The sequence below is a fragment of the Arvicanthis niloticus genome, chromosome X (genome assembly GCF_011762505.2).
Source record: "Arvicanthis niloticus isolate mArvNil1 chromosome X, mArvNil1.pat.X, whole genome shotgun sequence".
NCBI lineage: Eukaryota > Metazoa > Chordata > Mammalia > Rodentia > Muridae > Arvicanthis > Arvicanthis niloticus.
Window position 1 is genome coordinate 129,625,055 of NC_047679.1, and position 20,482 is coordinate 129,645,536.

The following is a 20,482-nucleotide window of genomic DNA, read 5'->3' on the forward strand; positions in this document are numbered from 1 at the left end:
TTTTAGATAGTAACTCATAAAACTTTTCTTTTTGATAATTTTACCGCTTTTATATTTATAAAAATTTCTCTCTACCCAGAAGGTTTTAAATATTTTCTTTTATAGCATAATTTTTATACTTAAGTACTTTTAGTTAAAATCATCACTGGTTAATATCTAATATGTAAGGTAATATTAATAAAATTATCTCCTGTAAAAAGACAAATTTACAAAGGATGTTAACAGAGAATTCATAATTCATGTATAGTACAGTTCTGGAGTTTTATTCCAGTTAAAGGAAAATAATTATTTATAACATAGAAAAAAGGGAACCTGGGTGTGGTGGCATTCACCTTTAATCACAGCACTCAAGAGGCAAAGATTAGAAGATTTCTCCAAGTTGCAGGTCAGTCAAGGCTACATTATAAAATGCTGTCTCAAAGAAATAAAATGCCTCTGCCTCCAGAGAGAAGGGATAGGAGGCAAGGTGGGGAGTAGGGGAGGATTAAAGGCATGTGCCACCACACTCAGCCAGAGTCCTTTCTTTCTTACTTAGAAAGTGTTTGATGATATAAAGTATTTATTACATAATACATAATGAAAAAGAAGCAGAATTACATATGATATAATTCTAATACATAAAAAATCAGGCAACAGATGAGAAATACACATCAAAATGATAACTATAGGATTATTTTCAACTTTTTAATTTTTATGCACTTTTTTTCAGATGGGAGAATACATTATTTTTCCCACTGCTATATATTCATTGTATGTGTTACTATATTACATAGGATATTTTCATACATGCACTTGATGCAGTTTGAATATATTCCTCACATACTCCTCTAATGCACTTGATGCAGTTTAAATATATTCCTCACATACTCTTCTACCTTCTCCTTCTCTGTCACATTACTTCCCTTTGTTCCCACAGATCAGTTGTATCCAGCCTTCTCATACTGTGACATGATGTTATCTACTGATGTTCACACTGAAGAATTATACAGCTGAGTTTCAAAAAATTCAAAAAACTTTATAATGTTCAAAGTAAGTTTGTACACATATCTTTATTTGGTTGCATGTGGTTTGTAGTCTGTTATGTTAGCCCTAGACCAGTAGTTCCCAAACTTCCTGATGCTACAACCCTTTAATATAGTTCCACATGTTGTGGTGACCCCCAATCATAAAATTACTTTCATTGTTACTTCATAACTGTAATTTTGCTACTGTTACGAATGGTAATATAAGTATCTGATATGTAAGGTATCTGATGCATGACCCTTATGAAAGGATCACTTTATCCCCCAAAGGGATCTCAACATACAGTTTGAGAAGCACTAACCTAGACTATTTAACTTCTACTTTTGTCATATGTATATATATATTACTTGTATAATTAGAAGAAAACTAAATATACAGAATTATCTTTGTAATTCAATTGTCCTTAACTTACCATAATGTTGTCTTCAACTTCTGCTCTTATATATGGCCCCAACAACCCCAGATGTTCATTTAGTTCTCCACGGTATAAGGGCTGACTAAAGGAGCCATCAGTAAATTCCCGAAAAACTACTTTCTTGAACTGAGGTACATTGCCACTTTGATCTCTGGAGAAAAAGCAGAATAATATCAGTACTTTATGGACCCATGAGGAGGGATGTCTCACACTTCTGTTTTCCCTGTATTTGAGATACACTTAAGTAAAATTCATGATAAACAATAAATATAATGGTGCAGGAAGGAAAGAAAGAAAGATGAAAGGTAATTTTCAGAGGCTGGCGATGTGGTTCAGTTAGTAGTGCTTGCCAGCATGCAGGGATCTCTAGGTTCCATTTCTAGTGCAGCATAAACTAACCCTAACCCCAACCCTATTAACTTCAGCACTCAGAAGGTTGAAAGAAGAGAAATACTACAAGCTTTAAGCCAGTATGGAGAACATAGAAAATTTGAGAATAACCTCTAACACATACACAGCAAGGACTGCTGGGTCTGAACTCAGAGAAGATGGACCTAACCCTCAAGAGACTGGAGGCCCCAGGGAGTGGAGAGGTCTGGTGGGGTGGGGTGTGGAGAGGATGAAGACATCCTTGTGGAGATGGGGGTTATAAAATCTGGATTGTAAAAATAGATTAAATAATTTTTTTTAAAAAAGAAAGAAACCTGTTTCTGTATACTGAGACAAAAAATTATTGGCGAATGCTGATTAAATATAGACCTTAAGAACATACTTTAAATATAAGAGAGCCTGTTTTCTATTCCTTAGATCTCTCAATTTTTTTCCGAACTGAAATATACACATTTTTCATTCAGAAATGCAGACATCTTCCAGAAAACTATATATCCCTTTCTACTCTGCTATCTCTCCACTAAAGGTAACCACTCTTCTGATGTTTATAATAATCTTATTTCTTTGCTTTTTCTTTTTTTGTGATTTTTTATTGAACATTTTATTTACATTTCAGATGATATCCCCTTACCCCATTTCCCCTCCACCCAGGAACCCCCATCCCATCCCCCTCCTCCTGCTTCTATGAGGATGTGCCCCCACCTAGCCACTCCCACCTCCCTGCCCTCAAATTCACCCACACTGAGGCATCCAGCCTTCACGGGGCCAAGGATCTCTTCTCCCACCTCTGCCCGACAAGGCCATCCTCCCCTACATGTACAGCTGGAGTCATGGGTCCCTCCCTGTGTGCTCCCAGGCTGGTGGTTTAGACAATGGGGAGCTCTGGTTGGTTGGTATTGTTACTCTTCCCATGGGACCACAAACCCTTTCATATATGTGTGTGTGTATATATATATATCACACATTTGGACTTGGAAATAGTCCTGATTTGAATCTTCAGGTAAATGTCTTTGGGGAACAAATACATGTATTTGTTTTCATCACACCTGCAGGAATTGAATTGCTGAAAAGAAATATTTTAGGCGTTGTAGATTCTGGTACACCACTTTCTAAATCAGCTGCTATATCTTCCATTTTTAACAATAACATGTGGGAGTATTATACTCATAAATACTTGACCACATTTTTATACTCATGGCTATTCTGGTGGTTGCATAGTAGTGCTTCACTGTAATTTTATTTTACATTTCCATGATCGACAAAGTTGTATATTTTTCCATTTTATAGCTAATATCTTCATTATCTTTAGAATATATTTTATGTACATCAAGTTCATAATTTTATTGACTTTATTTTTAAAGATTTTTTATTTATATGCATATATGTCTGTGTGTGTGTGCCACATATATATCAGTGTCCACAGAGACCAGGAGAGGGTGTCAGAACTCCTGGAACTTGAATCATAGGCAGTTGTGAACTGTCATTTGAGTTCTGGGAACCAAATTTAGATCCTCTGTAAAAGCAGTAACTTCTCCTAAATGCAGAGCCAACTCCCCAGCTCCAAGTTTATAATTTTAAAACAGTGAAATAGATTTTATATTAATTTTTCTGTTATCTTGAATTAATCATTTTTATTTCTGAACCCTGAGATTAATACATTCTGTTTTCTTCTTTCTTAGATGTTTGTGGCTTTATCTATTCATCTAATGTCTTTGCTTCAAGTGCTTACTGAGGCAGACTTTCTCCTTACTGATTCTGATGGAAGCATATTCATGTACTATGATGTAAGAAGTCAGCTCATTTGTGTCTTTTTATTTCATTTTTCCTGATATTACTTCATTCTGTAAACTTCCATTCAGATTGACTGTAGACTTATATTCATCTAGAAAGCCAAGTCTACTTTATTCTTTTATTTATTTATTATTTTATATTTTATTTATATTTAAGATGCCATCCCCTTTCCCCATTTCCCCTCCCTAGAAAACCCCTGTCCCATGCCCCCCTTTCCTTTTTGCTTTTATACAATTTTTTTCAATGTTAATCAAAGGATTTATAAGTTTGGTAATGCTCAATCAGAAGTGTAACCCAATACCCAACCTAGATATAAAAACTATCTTTGACAGGTGGAGACATGTAAACATCTGCCTCCATGCCCCCTCTCTCTTTCTCTCTCTCATCACCTAGCTTCTCCTCTCCTTCATCTTCTCTCCTTACTCCATCTCTTCCTCTCAGTACTCCTTCCCACTTAGCTCCTCCTACATATCTTCCTGTTAAAGTAAAACTTTTCTCTCAAAATACAATTAGAGCATACTTATTCCTAATTGTACCAGTGAGGTACAAGATAGTCCTAATACCCAGTCCATCATTTTGTTGACTAACCAGAACCTCTGTCATCTCTTCTAACTAAAACACTTTTGATCCTGACTTTTTTTTTTTTTTTTGGCTTTAGAATGAATGTCAGCTGAAAAACATCTACTCAGATCTTTTCTCTCAAAGTAAATAGCCAGGATTGGCTATGAGACTATAGGTCTTCAACCCCGTCAGAATGACTGAGTTAACTGAAGTTATGGGAAGCACTAAACATAGCTTCTAAAACTTAGCCAATTTATAGAGACTGCTGAACACCTGAAAAGCCCCTATACTACCGAATGTTGGAGCATCAAATCTTCAGCCTTCTGGCCCAGAGTCATCTGACAGACCTTAATGATGCAGGATTATTAAGGGCTAAAGGCTATATAATAGTTCATCTGAATCAGCTAAAAGAAAAATGGAGACAGTAAAAAATTCAGCATGCAAATGGAGTGGGGAGAACTTAGTCCACCTCCATGAGTCATCACCAAGTCTCAGCTAATAGAGTAGCCTGTGACTTTATTATGTAGTGTTTTGTAACTCAATTTTATCCCTAGTCATTATCTTCCCATTTCATTATATTTTCATCTTGTGCTAATATTTAGTCCATTTCAAAAATGTGTTTTATAAAAACATACTATAACCAACAAGATCCTCTGATGGATTAGATGTGAATTTCAGAGGGGGAAGGAAAGATCAACAATAACCTTAAGTTTGGGGTCTAAGTAAATGAAATGAAGGAATGGCCATTAATAATAACATAATTAGGAGCTAGACAGATGGCTCAGCAGTTTAGAGCACTTGGTACCTTTCCAGAGGACCCAAATTGAAGTCTTAGAACTCATATGGTAATTGCCAATTATCTGTAACTCTAGTTTCAAGGGATCTGACTTTTTCTGATCTCTGTGGGCATCAGACACATATATGATGCACATACGTACATGCAGAAAAATATTCATACACATACAATAACCTAAAATATTTAAAAAATAATAACATGATTGATATGGATAACACCAATCTAGTGGAGAGTGAGAAACTGACTGAATAAGAGAGAAAAAGAGAAACTTCTAGAGCAGCAGTTCTTAACCTGTAGGTAATGACCCTTTTGGGGGTTGAACATTAGATATCCTGCCTATCAGATGTTTACATTATGATTCGTTACAGTAGGAAAATTACAGTTGTGAAGTAGCAACACAATGATTATATGGTTGAGGGTCACCACAATATGAGTAACTGTATTAAAGGGTCGCAGTATTAGGAAGGTTGAGAACCTCTGGCTTAGAGAAACATTCTTATGAGGGGTAAAGGAATGTGATAAAGTGCAAAATTTGTGTGATGGGCTTTATATAGGAACACAGATGATCTATTTATTATCATTTTTTGTGAGCCAGAATAACGAAGGTTATCTATTCTTTCTCTAGGACCTGTATTGTGCATCAGATGCCCAATTCTGCCACCTCAATACCCTGCATACCTTGAACTTTTCACTATACTCTAGTAATATCTGTTTCTATACCTAAAAGTTCTAAATATGCCCTATTCTTAGAGCCTCTGTCCTTTTTTCTCTTGTCTTTTCTGAGTTCTATCACTTTGCCTCATTATAATTTAGGTCTCAACTCCTCAAAAGGCATTTTTTTTTTTTTTTTACTATCACAGCTGAAGTAACTTGTATCATTCTATATTATTTTCTGAATAGCACCCCTGAAATTATCTTATTTCTCTTTTTATATATGTGTTGATATGTATAAACGTTTGTGAAGGTCAGGGATGAACCTTGGATGTCATTACTCAGGAGCCATCCACATTGTTTTGAAAGATAGGTGTCTCTCACTGAACCTGGAACTCACCATTAGGCCAGGCTGGCTGGCCAGTGACACCCCCTTCCCAGAAATATGTCTGCTTGTTTCTGCTTTTCCAGAATTAGGATTATAAGTAAGTGCTTCCATATTATTTTTTAAAAAGATTTATTTATTTATTATGTATACAGCATCCTGTCTTTATGTATGCCTGCAGGTCAGAAGAGGGCACCAGATCTAATTATAGATGGTTATGAGCCATCATGTGGTTGTTGGGAATTGAACTTAGGACATCAGGAAAAGCAGCTAGTGCTCTTAACCTCTGAGCCATCTCTCCAGCCCTCACCACATTATTTTTTAAGACGTATTTTTTTATTTTGAGAATTGTGTATGTGTGCATGTGTGCACATGTATGCATGCATATGAGGCTGTGTGTTCATGGAGGTCAGAAGAATGTAACAGATCTCTGGGAGGTGGAGTTACGGGTAATTATATGGGTACTGGAATCTGAACTTTGGTCCTCTGCTGAAGTCAGGTCCTTATGTTCTCACATCAAGTACTTTATTGACTAAGCCATCTTCCTAATCCTTCTTTAACTATTTTTTTTACTAGTTGTTATCTTTTGTACCAAGAGAAAGTAAGCTCCTGCTTTATACTTTATTTAACTGCCTGAAACAGAATCTATCATACAGTAGGTACTCCATTATATTTGCTGACTGATTCTTCTAATGCCTTTCTTCTAAATTTGCTTTCTCTAACCTAGCTCAGTGTTCTTTGGCTCTCCTAAAATCAAACCATCCATTTTTCTTTTGGATTGTCAGTATTTTAGAAAACAGCCCTATCCACTGTGGTTCACCTGAGGCACAGCCAACAGAGGTGAGCTGTGTGCTGTCTCAGAAAATAGTCAATCTGGGGCACAGCTAGCAGAGGTGAGGAATGTGGTGTTCCCTGAGATCCACTGTCAGGATCAAGGCTCTGTCTCCCTCCCCAAGGACAGCATAAAAACACAATCAACAAGGGCCAGGGCAATATGGCACCACCAGAGCCCAGCTATCCTGCTACAGCAAGCCCTGGATATTCTAGCACAGCCTAAGCACAAAAAGATGACACTAAAACACAATCTTATAAAGATGATAGAAGCCTTTAAAAAGGAAATGAATAAATCCCTTAAAGAAATACAGGAAAATACAATGGGACAGGTAGAGGGCCTTAAAGAGGAAGCAAATAAATATAAAGAAATGAAAGAAAGTACAATAAAACAGGAAGGACATGAATAAAACTTTTCAAGACCTGAAAATGGAAATAGAAGCAATAAAGAAAAGATAAACAGAGGTAATCGTGGAGATGGAAAACCTAGGAAAGAGAACAGGAACTACAACACAAGCATCACCAATAGAACATAAAAGATGGAAGACAGAATCTAAGGTGTGGAAGATATGTTAGAAAAATTAATGCATCAATAAAAGAAAAACATAAAGCTAAAATGTTTCTAACATAAAACATCTAGGAAGTTTGGGACACTATTAAAAGACCAAACCTAAGAATAAGAGGAATAGAAGGAGAAGACGATTCCCAGCTCAAAGGCCCAGAAAGCATCTTCAACAAAATTATAGAAGAAAATTTCTCTAACCTAAAGAAAGATACATATAAGAAGCTTACAGAATACCAAATAGATTGAACCAGAAAAGAAAATCCTCCTACCACATAATCATCAAAATACTAAATATACAGAACAAAGAAAGAATTTTAAAAGCAGCAAGGGAAAAGGGTCAAGTAACATAAAGATAGACCTATGGGAATTACACCCAATTTCTCATCTGAGACTCTAAATGCTACAAGGGCCTGGGCAGAGGTCTTGCAGACCCTAAGAGACCACAGATGTCATTTCAGACTATTATACCCAGAGCAAAACTTTCAATCATCATAGATGGAGTAAAACAAGATATTCCATGAAAAACCGAGTTCAAACAAGTTCTCTCCACAGAGGTATTACAAGGAAAACTCCAACCCAATGAGGCTAACTATAATCAAGAAAATACAAGAAATAATTTCATAGAAGAGAAACACACACACATATTACACACACACCACCACCACCACCACCATCAAACAGGACATAACAATCATTGCACATTAATACCTCTCAGCATCAGTGAACTCAATTCCCAAGCAAAAAGACACAGGCTAACAGAATTCGTAAACAGAATCCATCATTCTGCTGTATACAAGAAGCACATCTCAGCAACAAAGATAGTCATTATCTCAGTATAAAGGGCTGGAAAAAGGTTTTCCAAGCAAATGGACCCAAGAAACAAGCTGGAGTAGCCATTATAATCTGTAATAAAACAGACTTTCAACCAAAAGTAATCAGAATGGCTAAAATCATAAACTCAAGTGATAGCACATGCTGGTGAGGATATGGAGAAAGAGGAACACTCCTCCATTGCTGGTGGGAGTGCACATTTGTGAAACCTCTCTGGAAACCAATTTGGTGGTTTCTCAGAAAATTGGGAATAGTTATACCTCAAGACCCAGCTATACCACTCCTGGGCATATACCCAAAAGATGCTCCACCATCCCACAAGGACACTTGCTCAACTATGTTCATAGCAACTTTATTTTTAATAGTCAGAAACTGGAAATAGCTCCTCTGAGAGGCTCCACCTAACAGCCCATCGAAACAGATGCAGAGAATCACACCCAAACATCAGATGGAGCTCAAAGAGTCTTATAGAGTTAGGTGAAAGACTGAGGGACCCAAAAAGAACAGGGACTCTACAGGAAGACCAACAGAATCAACTATCCTGGACCCTTGGTAGCTTCCAGAGACTGAATCACCAACTAATGAGTGACCATAGGCTGGGCATAGGCCTTCTGCACATATGTAGCTGATGAGCAGTTTGGTTTTCATGTTAGTCCCCCAGACTGCGGGGGCAGGGCCTGTCCCTGAGTCTGTTGCCTGCCTGCCTGCTCGCCTGCCTATGGATCCCATGTGCCTAAATGGACAGCCTTGTCTGGCCTTAGTAAGAGAGGATTTGCCTAGTCTTGCAGTGACCTGATGTGCGAAAGTGGGGGTTGGGGTGGGGCAGATGGGGTTGAGGCAGATGGGGGTTTTGATACCCAGAAGAAGCTTCACCTTCTCAACAGAGAAGGGAGGGGGACATGGGGAAAGAAGTTGTGTCAGAGGATACTGGGAGCAGAGGAAGGGCTGATATTGGGTTGTAAAGGGAACAAATTTAATAAAAAATGATAACCAATAATACAAACCTATTCCGTAGAGTAGATGTACTAATCCCATAGTCCCAGAGCCGTTCCACGGCTGCAATAAAATAGTGCCTTGTTTTCTGTTGAAAGCTGCGAGGATCCTGCTTTATATCCTCACCATAAATGTCAAAATCCTCATTTGTTTCAACGGTGATGGCATCATCATAGTCAGTTGTTTCCTGTTCTGATTGAAAAGCACTAAGCTCCCTTTGATGTCGTTTCAAGACTGGTGGGTTTTGAGAGCATGTCTTTTGAGTCTGACCTTGCTTTACCCAAGTGGCTTCTCTTTGGGGCCAATTTTGCTTCTCATTTGCCCCTATTGAATGATTGTTTCCATAAGGACTCAGAGACAAAATGGTGTCCTCTTGCTTAACGGATAAAATTTCTGGTGACTTCTTTTTGGACTTCCACTTATCTTTTGGTATCTGTGCAGCATAATGATAATCCCAAGCATGATGATACAGCAGTTTAGAGTGAGTCTTTTTGGAGCTCTCTGGTTTGCCTTTTATACTTTTCCCATGCCTCTTTGCTTTATTCCACTCAGTAGGCCCCTGTGTTTTCTGAACAAAGACCTCTTTCATGAGATTCAAGTGTCCAGGAGATTCATGGCTAGTTTCTGTAGGTAAAAGTTCTTCCTCTTGAATGGAAACTTGACGAAGCAATTCAACTTTGCCAGCTTCTTCAGACAAGATTGGTTTTAAGAAAATAATGTTCTCAAGTTTCTTATATGTGACTGAGTTTGTATTACTTTTCCTTGGGGAGGAAAATTTTCCTTGATCTATGAACATCTTACATGGTAGAATGGCTAAAGAAGGATTATTCCTTTTGGTTTCTTTTAATAAATGATTGCTTTCTTGAATTCTAGAACTTTTTGTCTTAAAGTCATAAATGTAGGATGATGCTTGAACATGAGAAAAATTGTCTTGGAATGGAATCCTTTTGAGATCTGTTGGTGAAAATGCTGATGTTTTTACAATGTGTGAGTCATAACTATTTGTCTGAGTGGTGCTTTTAATTACAGAAGAATCTGATAAGGGAGATTGAATAATGAACTTTTTCCTTTCCTTGCTGTGGTTTATCTGTTTAATGATACTCTGTGTCGAATAGTTTATGGTTTGAAGCCACTGAGTTGACAGTCTGAATTGTCCCAAAGCCCGTTTACTACGTTGAGTATTAATATTCTTCTGGCTTGGATAGTTTTTTACCATTTCTCTGGTTTTATTTACTGAGCCTTCTGAATTTGTTTCCTTATCCTTCCTTCTTTTAAATAAATGTACCATGTGAATCTGTATTGTATTTCTTGAGTTGTTTATTGATGTTATGTTTTGAAGTATTGGTGCATATGTCTCTTCATGTAAACTTATATTTTGCCTAGTGCCTAGTAAAAACATGTCTTTCAAGAAATTCTTAGTGCCAGTTTCTATGTGCACCTGGGGCAAATCTACTTTCTCTTCAATTGGTGCTTCCTTCTTTATCTCTTCCTGAATATTTTTTTCTTGATTGTGCCTATCATTTTCATGTACCTTAGCCAAAGTGGTAAGAAATATGCTCATATTACTTGGCAAAACCATGTCTTTAAGTCCTATGTTTAAGTCTTTTGTAAATCCATCCTGTTCTACTATCACTTTATTTTTCTCTGACAAGAAACTTTGATTTTTCACATACTTTTTAAACATTAAATATACTAATTGCTTTGGACTATGTTCTTGCTCAGAGTTCAAGGAGTTATTTCCATTGGTATTTTTTAACAAATTTGCATATTCTGACAATAACAGCATCTTGGAAAATGGCATGATTGTCTTTTCTGCACCTTGTGGAACAGGATCTTCATCTTTTTTATGAAATATGTCTTTATTTTTTGTTGAGGTAGTTGTGTTTAGCATATGGTTTAGTCTCAGATATGTAGTATTTTTGCCTAAAAGTGTTCCATTATGAATCAAAGATGTTACCTTTTGAATCTCACTATTGATTTTTAATATGGCATCGTGCAAGTCTGCTGTACTATTCTCAATTGATGTTGGGCTGTCAGTGTGTGGTTTTTCATTAGTTGTTGAATGATTATATGTCTTGTTTGTTTTCATTAGGGAGACATTGTCTTTGAATAAAGTATTATCTTTGGCCAATGAAGCAATTCCATGAAACCTCTTCTCTTTGAGTAATTTATCATTCTCCACTGATAATGTATTATCTCCTCGTGAACTTTCTTGACTATACATTAAAGTTGAATCTAACAAGTTGGAATCACTACTTTCTTCACTAATGCTTAAAGGTATATGAGACCCAACAAGGGGATATACATTTTTACCAAATGCAGTAGTACTTAATTTAGTACTAAAGTGAATTGGCATATCTGGAAATCCTGAAGAACCTGTCTTTTCAAAATTTTCTGTCAAATTGTCTGACAGAATTGTTGTGGTCATTAGATTACTTGGCAAACCAGAAACTTGCAAATCAAGTTTCTTCCACTTTACTTCTCTAGTTGTCTCCAAACTTGTATTTGATCTTAACTGGAGGCCTGGCTGAGGAGTAAATACTATTTTCTCACTGTGATGGGATTCTGACCTGAGTTGGGCCACTTTAGATGGGCCTTCACTGCTGTCTATTGCATCAGGTGAATCATTATCACGAGTAGCCTCATAGTTGGCTTCTTGGCCATCTGATAAAAGTAAGCCATGTGGAGTAGGATGACTCTGTCCTAAGAGCATCAAAATGTCACTAGATGAGACACTTTGTACTTTAAGCATTTCTGCTATCTCTCCAAATGGAGGCTCAATCTTCTCCATATCATTTTTTGGAATTGTGGTGTCTTTGAATTTCTTTTTCCTAATATTAGGATGATTTGAATACTGGAAGAAGCTTCTGGGATCAATGACATTGTTGTCATTCACCAACTGTGTTGGAATATCTTCATATATTTCTTCATAATAATCATTAGTGCTCTTGTCACAACTAGAAACTTTCAGCAATGCTGTCATACCTCTCTTCCGAAAGTCTGAATTATGACACCCCAAGACCCATAGACCTAAAAATGAGAAAGAATAAAACTCTGGTTACTCATAACCCATATTTTAAGTAAGTTGTATATTGGAGGTTCTCTCCTACTTCCAGATAAATGAAGAAACGGTAGTGAAGCCTGTTATGTCATAGGTTATTTGGTTAAATCCTTAACATATATTCACCAATGTTAGGTAAAAGTCATTATTACATTGCTGCTACTGTGCTATGCATGTTGCTGATCACAAGAAAGGAAGATTGAGGGCCACTGAAGAGAGCTCAGTGGGTAAATTTACCTAATGACCTCAATGCAATCCTTAGAATCCACATAGTAAAAGGAAATGAGTCTTGCAGTTGTCCTTTAACCTCTACACTTGTGCATATGAGCCCACATACATACACATGGTAAAGTAATGAACATAATAAAAACGTTTAGAATGTTCAATGATTAACATTTATGTATTTACTTCTCATGTGGATATTCTCAACGAAGGTGTTACAGAACTTTTACCAATAAAATACTGGAGTGCCGATTAGTTATAGAAACTATGAATTAGGTTTTAATCCTGAGGTAGAGAAAAGTACCAAACTGATAATTCAACATAAAGCTAGAAAGAACCAGCTGAGAGTTAAGAACATTCAGACTACAATAACACTATGCTTACACTGTAGAATGTGAATTTGTGTGCATGTGTATGCCATTCTTTATGTTTTAGGTCAGAGGACAACCTTGGATGTCAATATATGCCTTGCCTCCCATCTTGAGACAGGGTCTTTCTGTTTGCCTTTTCATATGCCAGGATAGATGGTCTACAAGCTTCTGAAAATTCTCCTATCTTGGATTTCCACCTTCCTGTAGGAGCTCTAGGATTATTGACATATACTACTATGCCTGTCTTTTTCCATGGGTTCTGTCTGGTGATCTATGTATCAAGTACTTTACTAGTTCATCTATTTCCTGGTTAAAAGCACCTAATTTTTGTTTGGTTGTTTTGTTCATTTTTACTGTTGTTGTTTTGTTTTTGAGACAGGGATTCTGCCTTAGGGTTTCCATTACTATAAAGAGTCACTATGACCAAGGCAACTCTTAAAAAGGACAACATTCAATTGGGGGTAGCTTACAGGTTCAAAGGTTTAGTCCATTATCATCATAGCAGGAAGCATAGCAGTGTGCAGGCAGGCATAGTGCTGGATGATCTGAGAGTTCTGAATCTTGATCGAAAGGCAAACAGGAAAAGACTGTTTCCCAGGCAGCTAAGAGGAGGGTCTCAAAGCCCACCCCCACAGTGACACACTTCCTCCAACAAGGCCAAACCTACTCCAACAAGGCCATACCTACTCCAACAAGGCCATACCTCCTAATAATGCCACTCCCTGGCTCAAGCATATTCACACCATCATTTTCTACTTCCTAGCCCCTGAAGTGGAAACTTAAGGGTTCTTTGGAAAGTCAGTTGTGTTAGAAGGTGTTTTGCTGGGGCAAACAAGTGAAGGAGGGTTTTCCTGAAGAAAGACTAAGGCAGACTAAGGTAGACTTGTGAAGGAACGTTTCACTGAAGCAGGCACAGGAGAAAGTATGTTATGCTAGAGCAAGCATGTAAAAGGACACGTGATGAAGGATTCTTTGCTAACAACACACATGTATTGGTCTACCTTACATTGCATAGTTGAACTCCATTTGTTTGGACTCTATAGAGAAAAACACACCAAAAATTTCTGGTGGTGTGATGCAGTTTCTTGCAGCTTCTTTGGACTCAGGCTGATTGCCAGAGTGATGTCAGCTGAGATAGATGCTCATGCTGAGGCAAGACACATGTTGATGTAAGACACGTGGAGGACACTGATGTTTGGAGGGTATAAAGAAGACTAGCCAGACCATGACAGAGGCTGAGCTAGGCTTGCTTATAGAGCTAGCTGTGCAACTATTGTGGGTCTTGTGTCTTCACTGATCTTTGCTGATCTTCGCTGATCTTCCCTGAGAGAGGTATAGCTGAGTTCTCCTGGTGTCCCTCCGAGTCCCTCTTGCTGACTTGTGTCAAGGCTGAGGCCTGACTGTCTCTATTAGGTTGTGCCGCCGCTGCTGATTCATGTTTGTTATCCTGACTCTAATGAACCAGACTGCTGGTGTATCTGTGAAGTGTTTGCAAGTAGATCGAGTTGCTGCTGCTAACCCATAAACTGAACTGCTGATTTCCAGACAACATAGATGGGAGTTGCTCCAAAGAACATTTCTAAACAAGTCCACTTCTTCTGCATCCTTTCTTTGTCACTATCTCTAGTGGGTGGTGGGCTAAAAGGAAGGTTAAAACATTTAAGAACCATCATTAAAAATAGGAGTTTGAAAAAATTAAAGTTATAGGCCCCCATAGCCTTCTTCAAACACATGACTCTATACTTAGCCATAGCATAATGCAAAAATACATTTAGTTCAACTTCAAAAGTCCCCATAGTCTACCACAGTCTAAACAATGTTTAAAAGTACAAAGTTCAAATTCTCTTTTAAGATTCATGCAATCACTTAACTGTAATCCTCTATACAATCAAAATCAAAAGGTAGATCACATGCTTCCAACATCATAGGACATACATTACCATAAGAAAATGTCATACTGTGGAGATACTAGACCAAAGCAAGACCAAACACCATCTGGGCAAACTCCAAACCCTGCATCTCCATGTCTGATGTCCAACTCCTTCCAGCTTTGTTGACTGCAACACAATTCATATCCTTGGACTGGTTCCAATACTTGTTAGCAGATTTCCTCAGCAGGTATCCCATGGCTTTGGCATCTCAAACATCTTGGGTCTCCAAGGCATCTTCAACTTTTTACAGCTTCTTGTTGCAATGTCTAGGATCCACACATGATCTTCCGGGATCCTTCAAAGGGTTTGGGTCACTTCTCCAGCTCTGCCCCATGTAGCACTCCAGGGTCTGATTGATTGCTGCTGACGGTTTTGGTGGTCATCCCATGGTACTGGCATCTCCAATATGCTGGGGTATTCTGCTGCACCTGGGCCTCACCAATAGCCTTGTAGGCTCTCTTCACAATGCCACGCCTCAAATTCTTTGCATGACCCTTTCAGTTCGAGGTTGTCAACTGCAATTAAGGCTGCAACTTTATCAGTGGCCTTCCATGCCCTCTCACCAAGCCTCAGCTGCTCTCTTTGACCACATCATGCCTTGCAAAACCAGTACCACCTGGGTAACTCTTACACATTAGCCAGATGCAACAAAATTTACAACCTTGGCTATCTCTAGAACACAGTTTCTTTGTTCTCTTAGAAATCACTTCCCAGAAGATTCTACCTCATTGATGCTTGTCTCTTCTTAATCACTGCTAATGTCTAAGCTCCAGATAACCATCATCAACTGTCACAGTAGTCCCTTCTATTCTTGACTCTAAAGCCAGAGCCACATGGTTAAAGCTGCTGAATTCTGCTGCTTCCTGGGGCTGGAATGTGGCCTCTTCCCCTTGTTCTATTACATCATCACCAGCTTTCTGTTTTCCAACTCCTTCATGGCCTAACCTTGGCTGTCCTGGAACTGGCTCTATAGACTGACCTTGAACTCAGAGATCTAAATGGCTCTGTCTCCTGAATTCTGGGATTAAAGGTATGTATCACCACACCTGGGCTTAAGTTTTTCTCTACTTGGACCTTGCTCTGTACCAGGCTGGACTTGAACTCAGAGATCTGTTTGTCTCTTTCTTGTGAATAAAGGTGTAAACTTCCATGCCTGGATCAAGCTTTTCATATCCACTATTCCTCAAGATCTGGATCAAAAGCCTGTGTCCTCCATCTCTAGATTATAGTTCATTCCAGATTAAAAGTACAAATGAAAACAATAACCAACTAGTAATAATGTCTAACATGATATAACTATTTCTTGTTAAATGGCAAACACATAAACAATAAGCTTAGCCGGGTGGGATCTTGCCCCAAAGTCACCAGTCCCTTAATCTATTCATCTCCTTAAACACAGGATTCAGGTCCATTGAACTTCCTGGTGCCCTCTTGAACTGTACATTTTGTATTTTTCCCTTCTAAACTTGCTTCACACGATCAAAATGATATTCATGAAAGTAAACCACATACAGAGTTTTAACTTAGTTGATTTTTACTTTGTCAATGTAATTAATCTAGTGAATCTCTTCAACTTAGCCTCAGGCAGATGCTTCAGACAAGGGCAAAAAGCAGCTACAATAGTCACCAAAATATCATAAGAAAAATCTCTAGGTCACATACTAAAATTTTTCTCCTCTGAAGCATCTAGATCCAGGACTGCATAGTTCACTTCACTCTCAGCACCACTATCTCCCATATTCCTATTAGGATGGCCCATTAAGTTCCACTGAAAACATTTCATTGTTTTCCAAATCCAAAATCCAAATCCACATTTCTCCAAATAAAAACATAGTCAGGCCTATCACTGCAATATTGCAAACCCTGGTATCAACTTCTGTTTTGATTAGGGTTTCCATTGCTTTGAAGACACAGCATGACCAAGGCAACTCTTATAAAGGACAATGTTTAATTGGGACTAGCTTACAGTTTCAGAGGTTCAGTCTATTATCATCAAGGCAGTAAGCATGGCAGTGTTCAAGCAGGGATGGTGCAGGAGGAGCTGAGAGTTCTACATCTTGATCTGAAGGCAAAAAGGAGAGGATTGTCTTCTAGGCAGCTAGAAGGATTTAAAAGCCCAAGTGCACAGTGACACACTTCCTCCACACCTAATCCAACAAGGCCATACCTCCTAATAGTGTCACTCCCTGGGCCAAGCATATTCAAATCACTAAAGTTTCTCCCTGTATCCTGGCTGGCCTGGAACTCGCCCTGTAGACCAGGTTGATTTGTAACTCACAGAGATCTGCCTGCTTCTGCCTCTTGCATGCTAGGATTAAAGGCATTCACCACCACTGCCAGGCCAAAATATTTATTTTTTATGCTATTGGATTAAGATATATGAGCTAATTATAATGTTTTTTCATTTATATTTAGTCATATTTGTAATGAAGAAAGTTGTATTACAAAAGTTCAGGCAATGTTGTTTAATTAAGTACAAATGTCTCTTCTTTTTTTTCCCAGTTCTCTTATTTTGAGACTGGGCCTGTATAACTCCTGGCTAGTCTGAAACTTGCTGTGTAGACCAGACTGGCCTCAAACTCAGAAATCTGCCTTCTGAAGACTAGATTAAAGGAAGGCATTAACACACCCCCACATTTAATCAAAGTATTTCTGGATTAGTATTCTAAATTAATGTAAAAAACTACAGAGCGGTAATCTCAAAGAGTTGGAATATAGAGACAAACAGTTCTCTAAAGTTCATTGACCAAATGAATTCAAGGTTCAATGAGAGAATTTGTCTCAAAAAACAAGGTGGAATTGAGAAGGATCACCTTCTCAGACCTGGAAGACTTTTTCTTTGACTAAAAGAATTCTTCCAAGAGTGGTTTTATAACTATGGCCTGGAAATGACCTTTGTAAACCAGGGACAAAAAAAGAGAATATTATATGAAATATGAATAAATTTTAGAAGTTAACTAAACTGGAAACTAGGAGGAAAAACAGTAACCAATAAAACAAGTAAGAACAATGTCATGACTTGAGTATGCTTGGCTCAGGGAGTGATACTATTAGGAGGTATGGCCTTGTTGGATTAGGTGTGGCTTTGTTGGAGGAAGTGTGTCACTGTGCACTTGGGCTTTTACACCTTCCTCCTAGTTGACTGGAAGACAGTTCTCTCCTCTTTGTCTCCAGATGAAGATGTAGAACTCTCAGCTCCTTCTGCACCATGCCTGCCTGGACACTGCTATGCTTACTGCCTTGATGATAATGGACTGAACCTCTGAACCTGTAAGCCAGCCCCAATGAAATGTTGTTCTTTTTAAGAGTTGCTTTGGTCATGGGATCTCTTCACAGCAGTAAAATCCCAACTAAGAAAAACAATATACATACATACACACACACACACACACATATATATACATATATATGTATATATATACACACAATTATATACATATAATAATTATAACTATAGAAAGAGAAGGATCAGATAAAGTACTTAAAGAGCTTGACATGTATTTCTCATAATGCCACATCAAATTATATAATGAGGTAAGAAATCATCACACAAAATAAACTAAGGTCCTCTGTGTGTGTGCACATGTGTACAAGTGTGTATGGCCATCTTTGTCTGTCTGCCTGTCTGTCTCTCTAAGCATAGAAACATAATATCCAAACTTCTTAAATCAGAATAATGAAACAACGCTTGACAGTGTCCAGATTAAGGGAAGCCAGCAGAGATGGTGTCAGTAAATGAACAGAACCAAAGATTGTTTCTTAGAAGCCTGAAAAAAACAGTATTTAAGTAGGAAAGTAACCAACTTCATGGTTGGTGATGAAAAAAATCTACTGAATCAAGGTTTAGAAATTATTGGTAAAATAGATCCACTGGTACCATTTAAAAAACAGACTTAAAATTTTGACTCATGCCAAATAAGTTTTGTTTATTTGTTTTTACAGTAAAGGCTAGTTTGAGGCTTTTATTTGTATTTCAATGTTGAGAATTGGATCCAGAAATTTATGTGTGCTAGGAAAGCACTGTAGTAGTGAACCACAATACTGAGTTGGTACTGTTATTTTTATATTACCACTGTCCAGAATGTCTGGCATATAGAAGATCCTTAATAAATATTTTAAAAGACTAAATGAAATATGTACATTTGAAAGTATTATATTATATATACATAGGGATTATATACAAAGGTACATATGGCAGCATTATTCATAAACATACTAATAAAACTTAGAAGAAATATCTTATACGTTTATTTGTTTATGTCTTTATTGTTTGTATCACAACCAAGTTGTAAGCTCTTTGTTCTTCATTAAAATACTTTACAATTACCAAAGCCACATATCAAAGTCACTTGATATATTTACTGTCTGCATAAATATGAGGGAGCAGGCAAAAGAGCAATGAAACAATCACAGTTGTTAGTGAAAGGATAATATAAATAACTAACCTGGGTTTTCCATCGACATAAAGACAGTTTCTCCTGAGAATGGGAACAGGGTAAGTGTATCTTCGTAGACCATTTTGTGTTTGAAAGTATATCCAGAGAAGAAGATAGATAAGAAGTCTGTCTGTGCTCCAACACTGAGAATGTACCAGTAGGCTACCTCATGCAAACAAACTGTCAACTCCAAGCTATCAAAAACATAGCCATTGATGCCTACAAAAGCAATTGAGAATAAGAGGTTTTGTTGTATCCTGGATTCGTTATTTTGGATTTGATTGTTAGGATACAATTAGAAATTATCATATACTAAGTCTATTACCTTACCATAGAGAACAGTTAGCAATTAGGTAGACAATTAATATTTAATCACCCAACTCCAATCCCAAAGTGTGGAGAGTCATATAGCATTTTGTAAGATGAGATTTGAATGTATATTGTGGGGGAGTTTGATGGGAACAAGGTACTTATAAGATCTTGAAAGATTTCACTAAAAATTGTTATTTACAATGGACAAAAGAGTATATAGATAAACTAAAAACAAATGGTCAATGTTATCATACTATAATGCTCCAGATTCAAGGAATCAAATTACTAAATACTTGAACAAAATTTCTGTACCATATGGAGAAAATACAGTGGCAGACACAACTAGAATATAGACACCATTACCAAAATATACTGTATCAATGTAAAGTGTCCAGAATTACATGACAATGGTTCTCTAAGAGATCACTTATCTTTATTCAAAGGAAATATATGATGAGTTATTAAAAACAAAGGGGCATGATTTTTCCCATCTATTCTCAAGTGGAAAATAATGTGTAAGAATAAAAAACCAACTTTATAGAATTGTCCTCTGACCTCTACAAATATACTGTGGAATCATTATGACAGCATACATTCATTCTCTCCTCTGTCTGTCTGTCTGTCTGTCTTTCCTTTCTCTTATATACACATACACACAAAATAAATTTTGAAATGTATCACTGTTACAGATTTTTTTTTTTTTTTTGGTTTTTCGAGACAGGGTTTCTCTGTGTAGTCCTGGCTGTCCTGGAACTCACTCTGTAGACCAGGCTGGCCTCGAACTCAGAAATCCACCTGCCTCTGCCTCCCAAGTGCTGGGATTAAAGGCGTGCGCCACCACCACCCAGCCAGATTTTTTTTTAAAAATTCAGTGTATATGTATTGGGGCAGGGGTGTGATGTATACATGAGTGCAGT

The 20,482-nt window shown here is 37.5% G+C and overlaps 1 protein-coding gene across 11 annotated transcripts in view; it reads right to left on the reverse strand.

Moving 5' to 3' along the window:
- F8 (coagulation factor VIII) overlaps nucleotides 1-20,482 on the reverse strand; it is a 181,843-nt gene that overhangs the window by 65,397 nt on the left and 95,964 nt on the right. For 10 of the 11 annotated variants that reach the window (XR_013105888.1, XM_076918475.1, XM_076918473.1 and 7 more), the window contains 3 exons: nucleotides 19,263-19,472; nucleotides 9,244-12,262; nucleotides 1,436-1,589 (listed from right to left, as the gene is read on the reverse strand). Coding sequence is in view for 10 of the 11 variants with exons in the window: in XM_076918475.1 (XP_076774590.1) it covers nucleotides 1,436-1,589; nucleotides 9,244-12,262; nucleotides 19,263-19,472 (3,383 nt within the window). In the remaining variant the exon portion in view is untranslated. The remainder of the gene's footprint in view (nucleotides 1-1,435; nucleotides 1,590-9,243; nucleotides 12,263-19,262; nucleotides 19,473-20,482) is intronic. The other variant, XM_034486084.2, reaches the window with a different exon arrangement.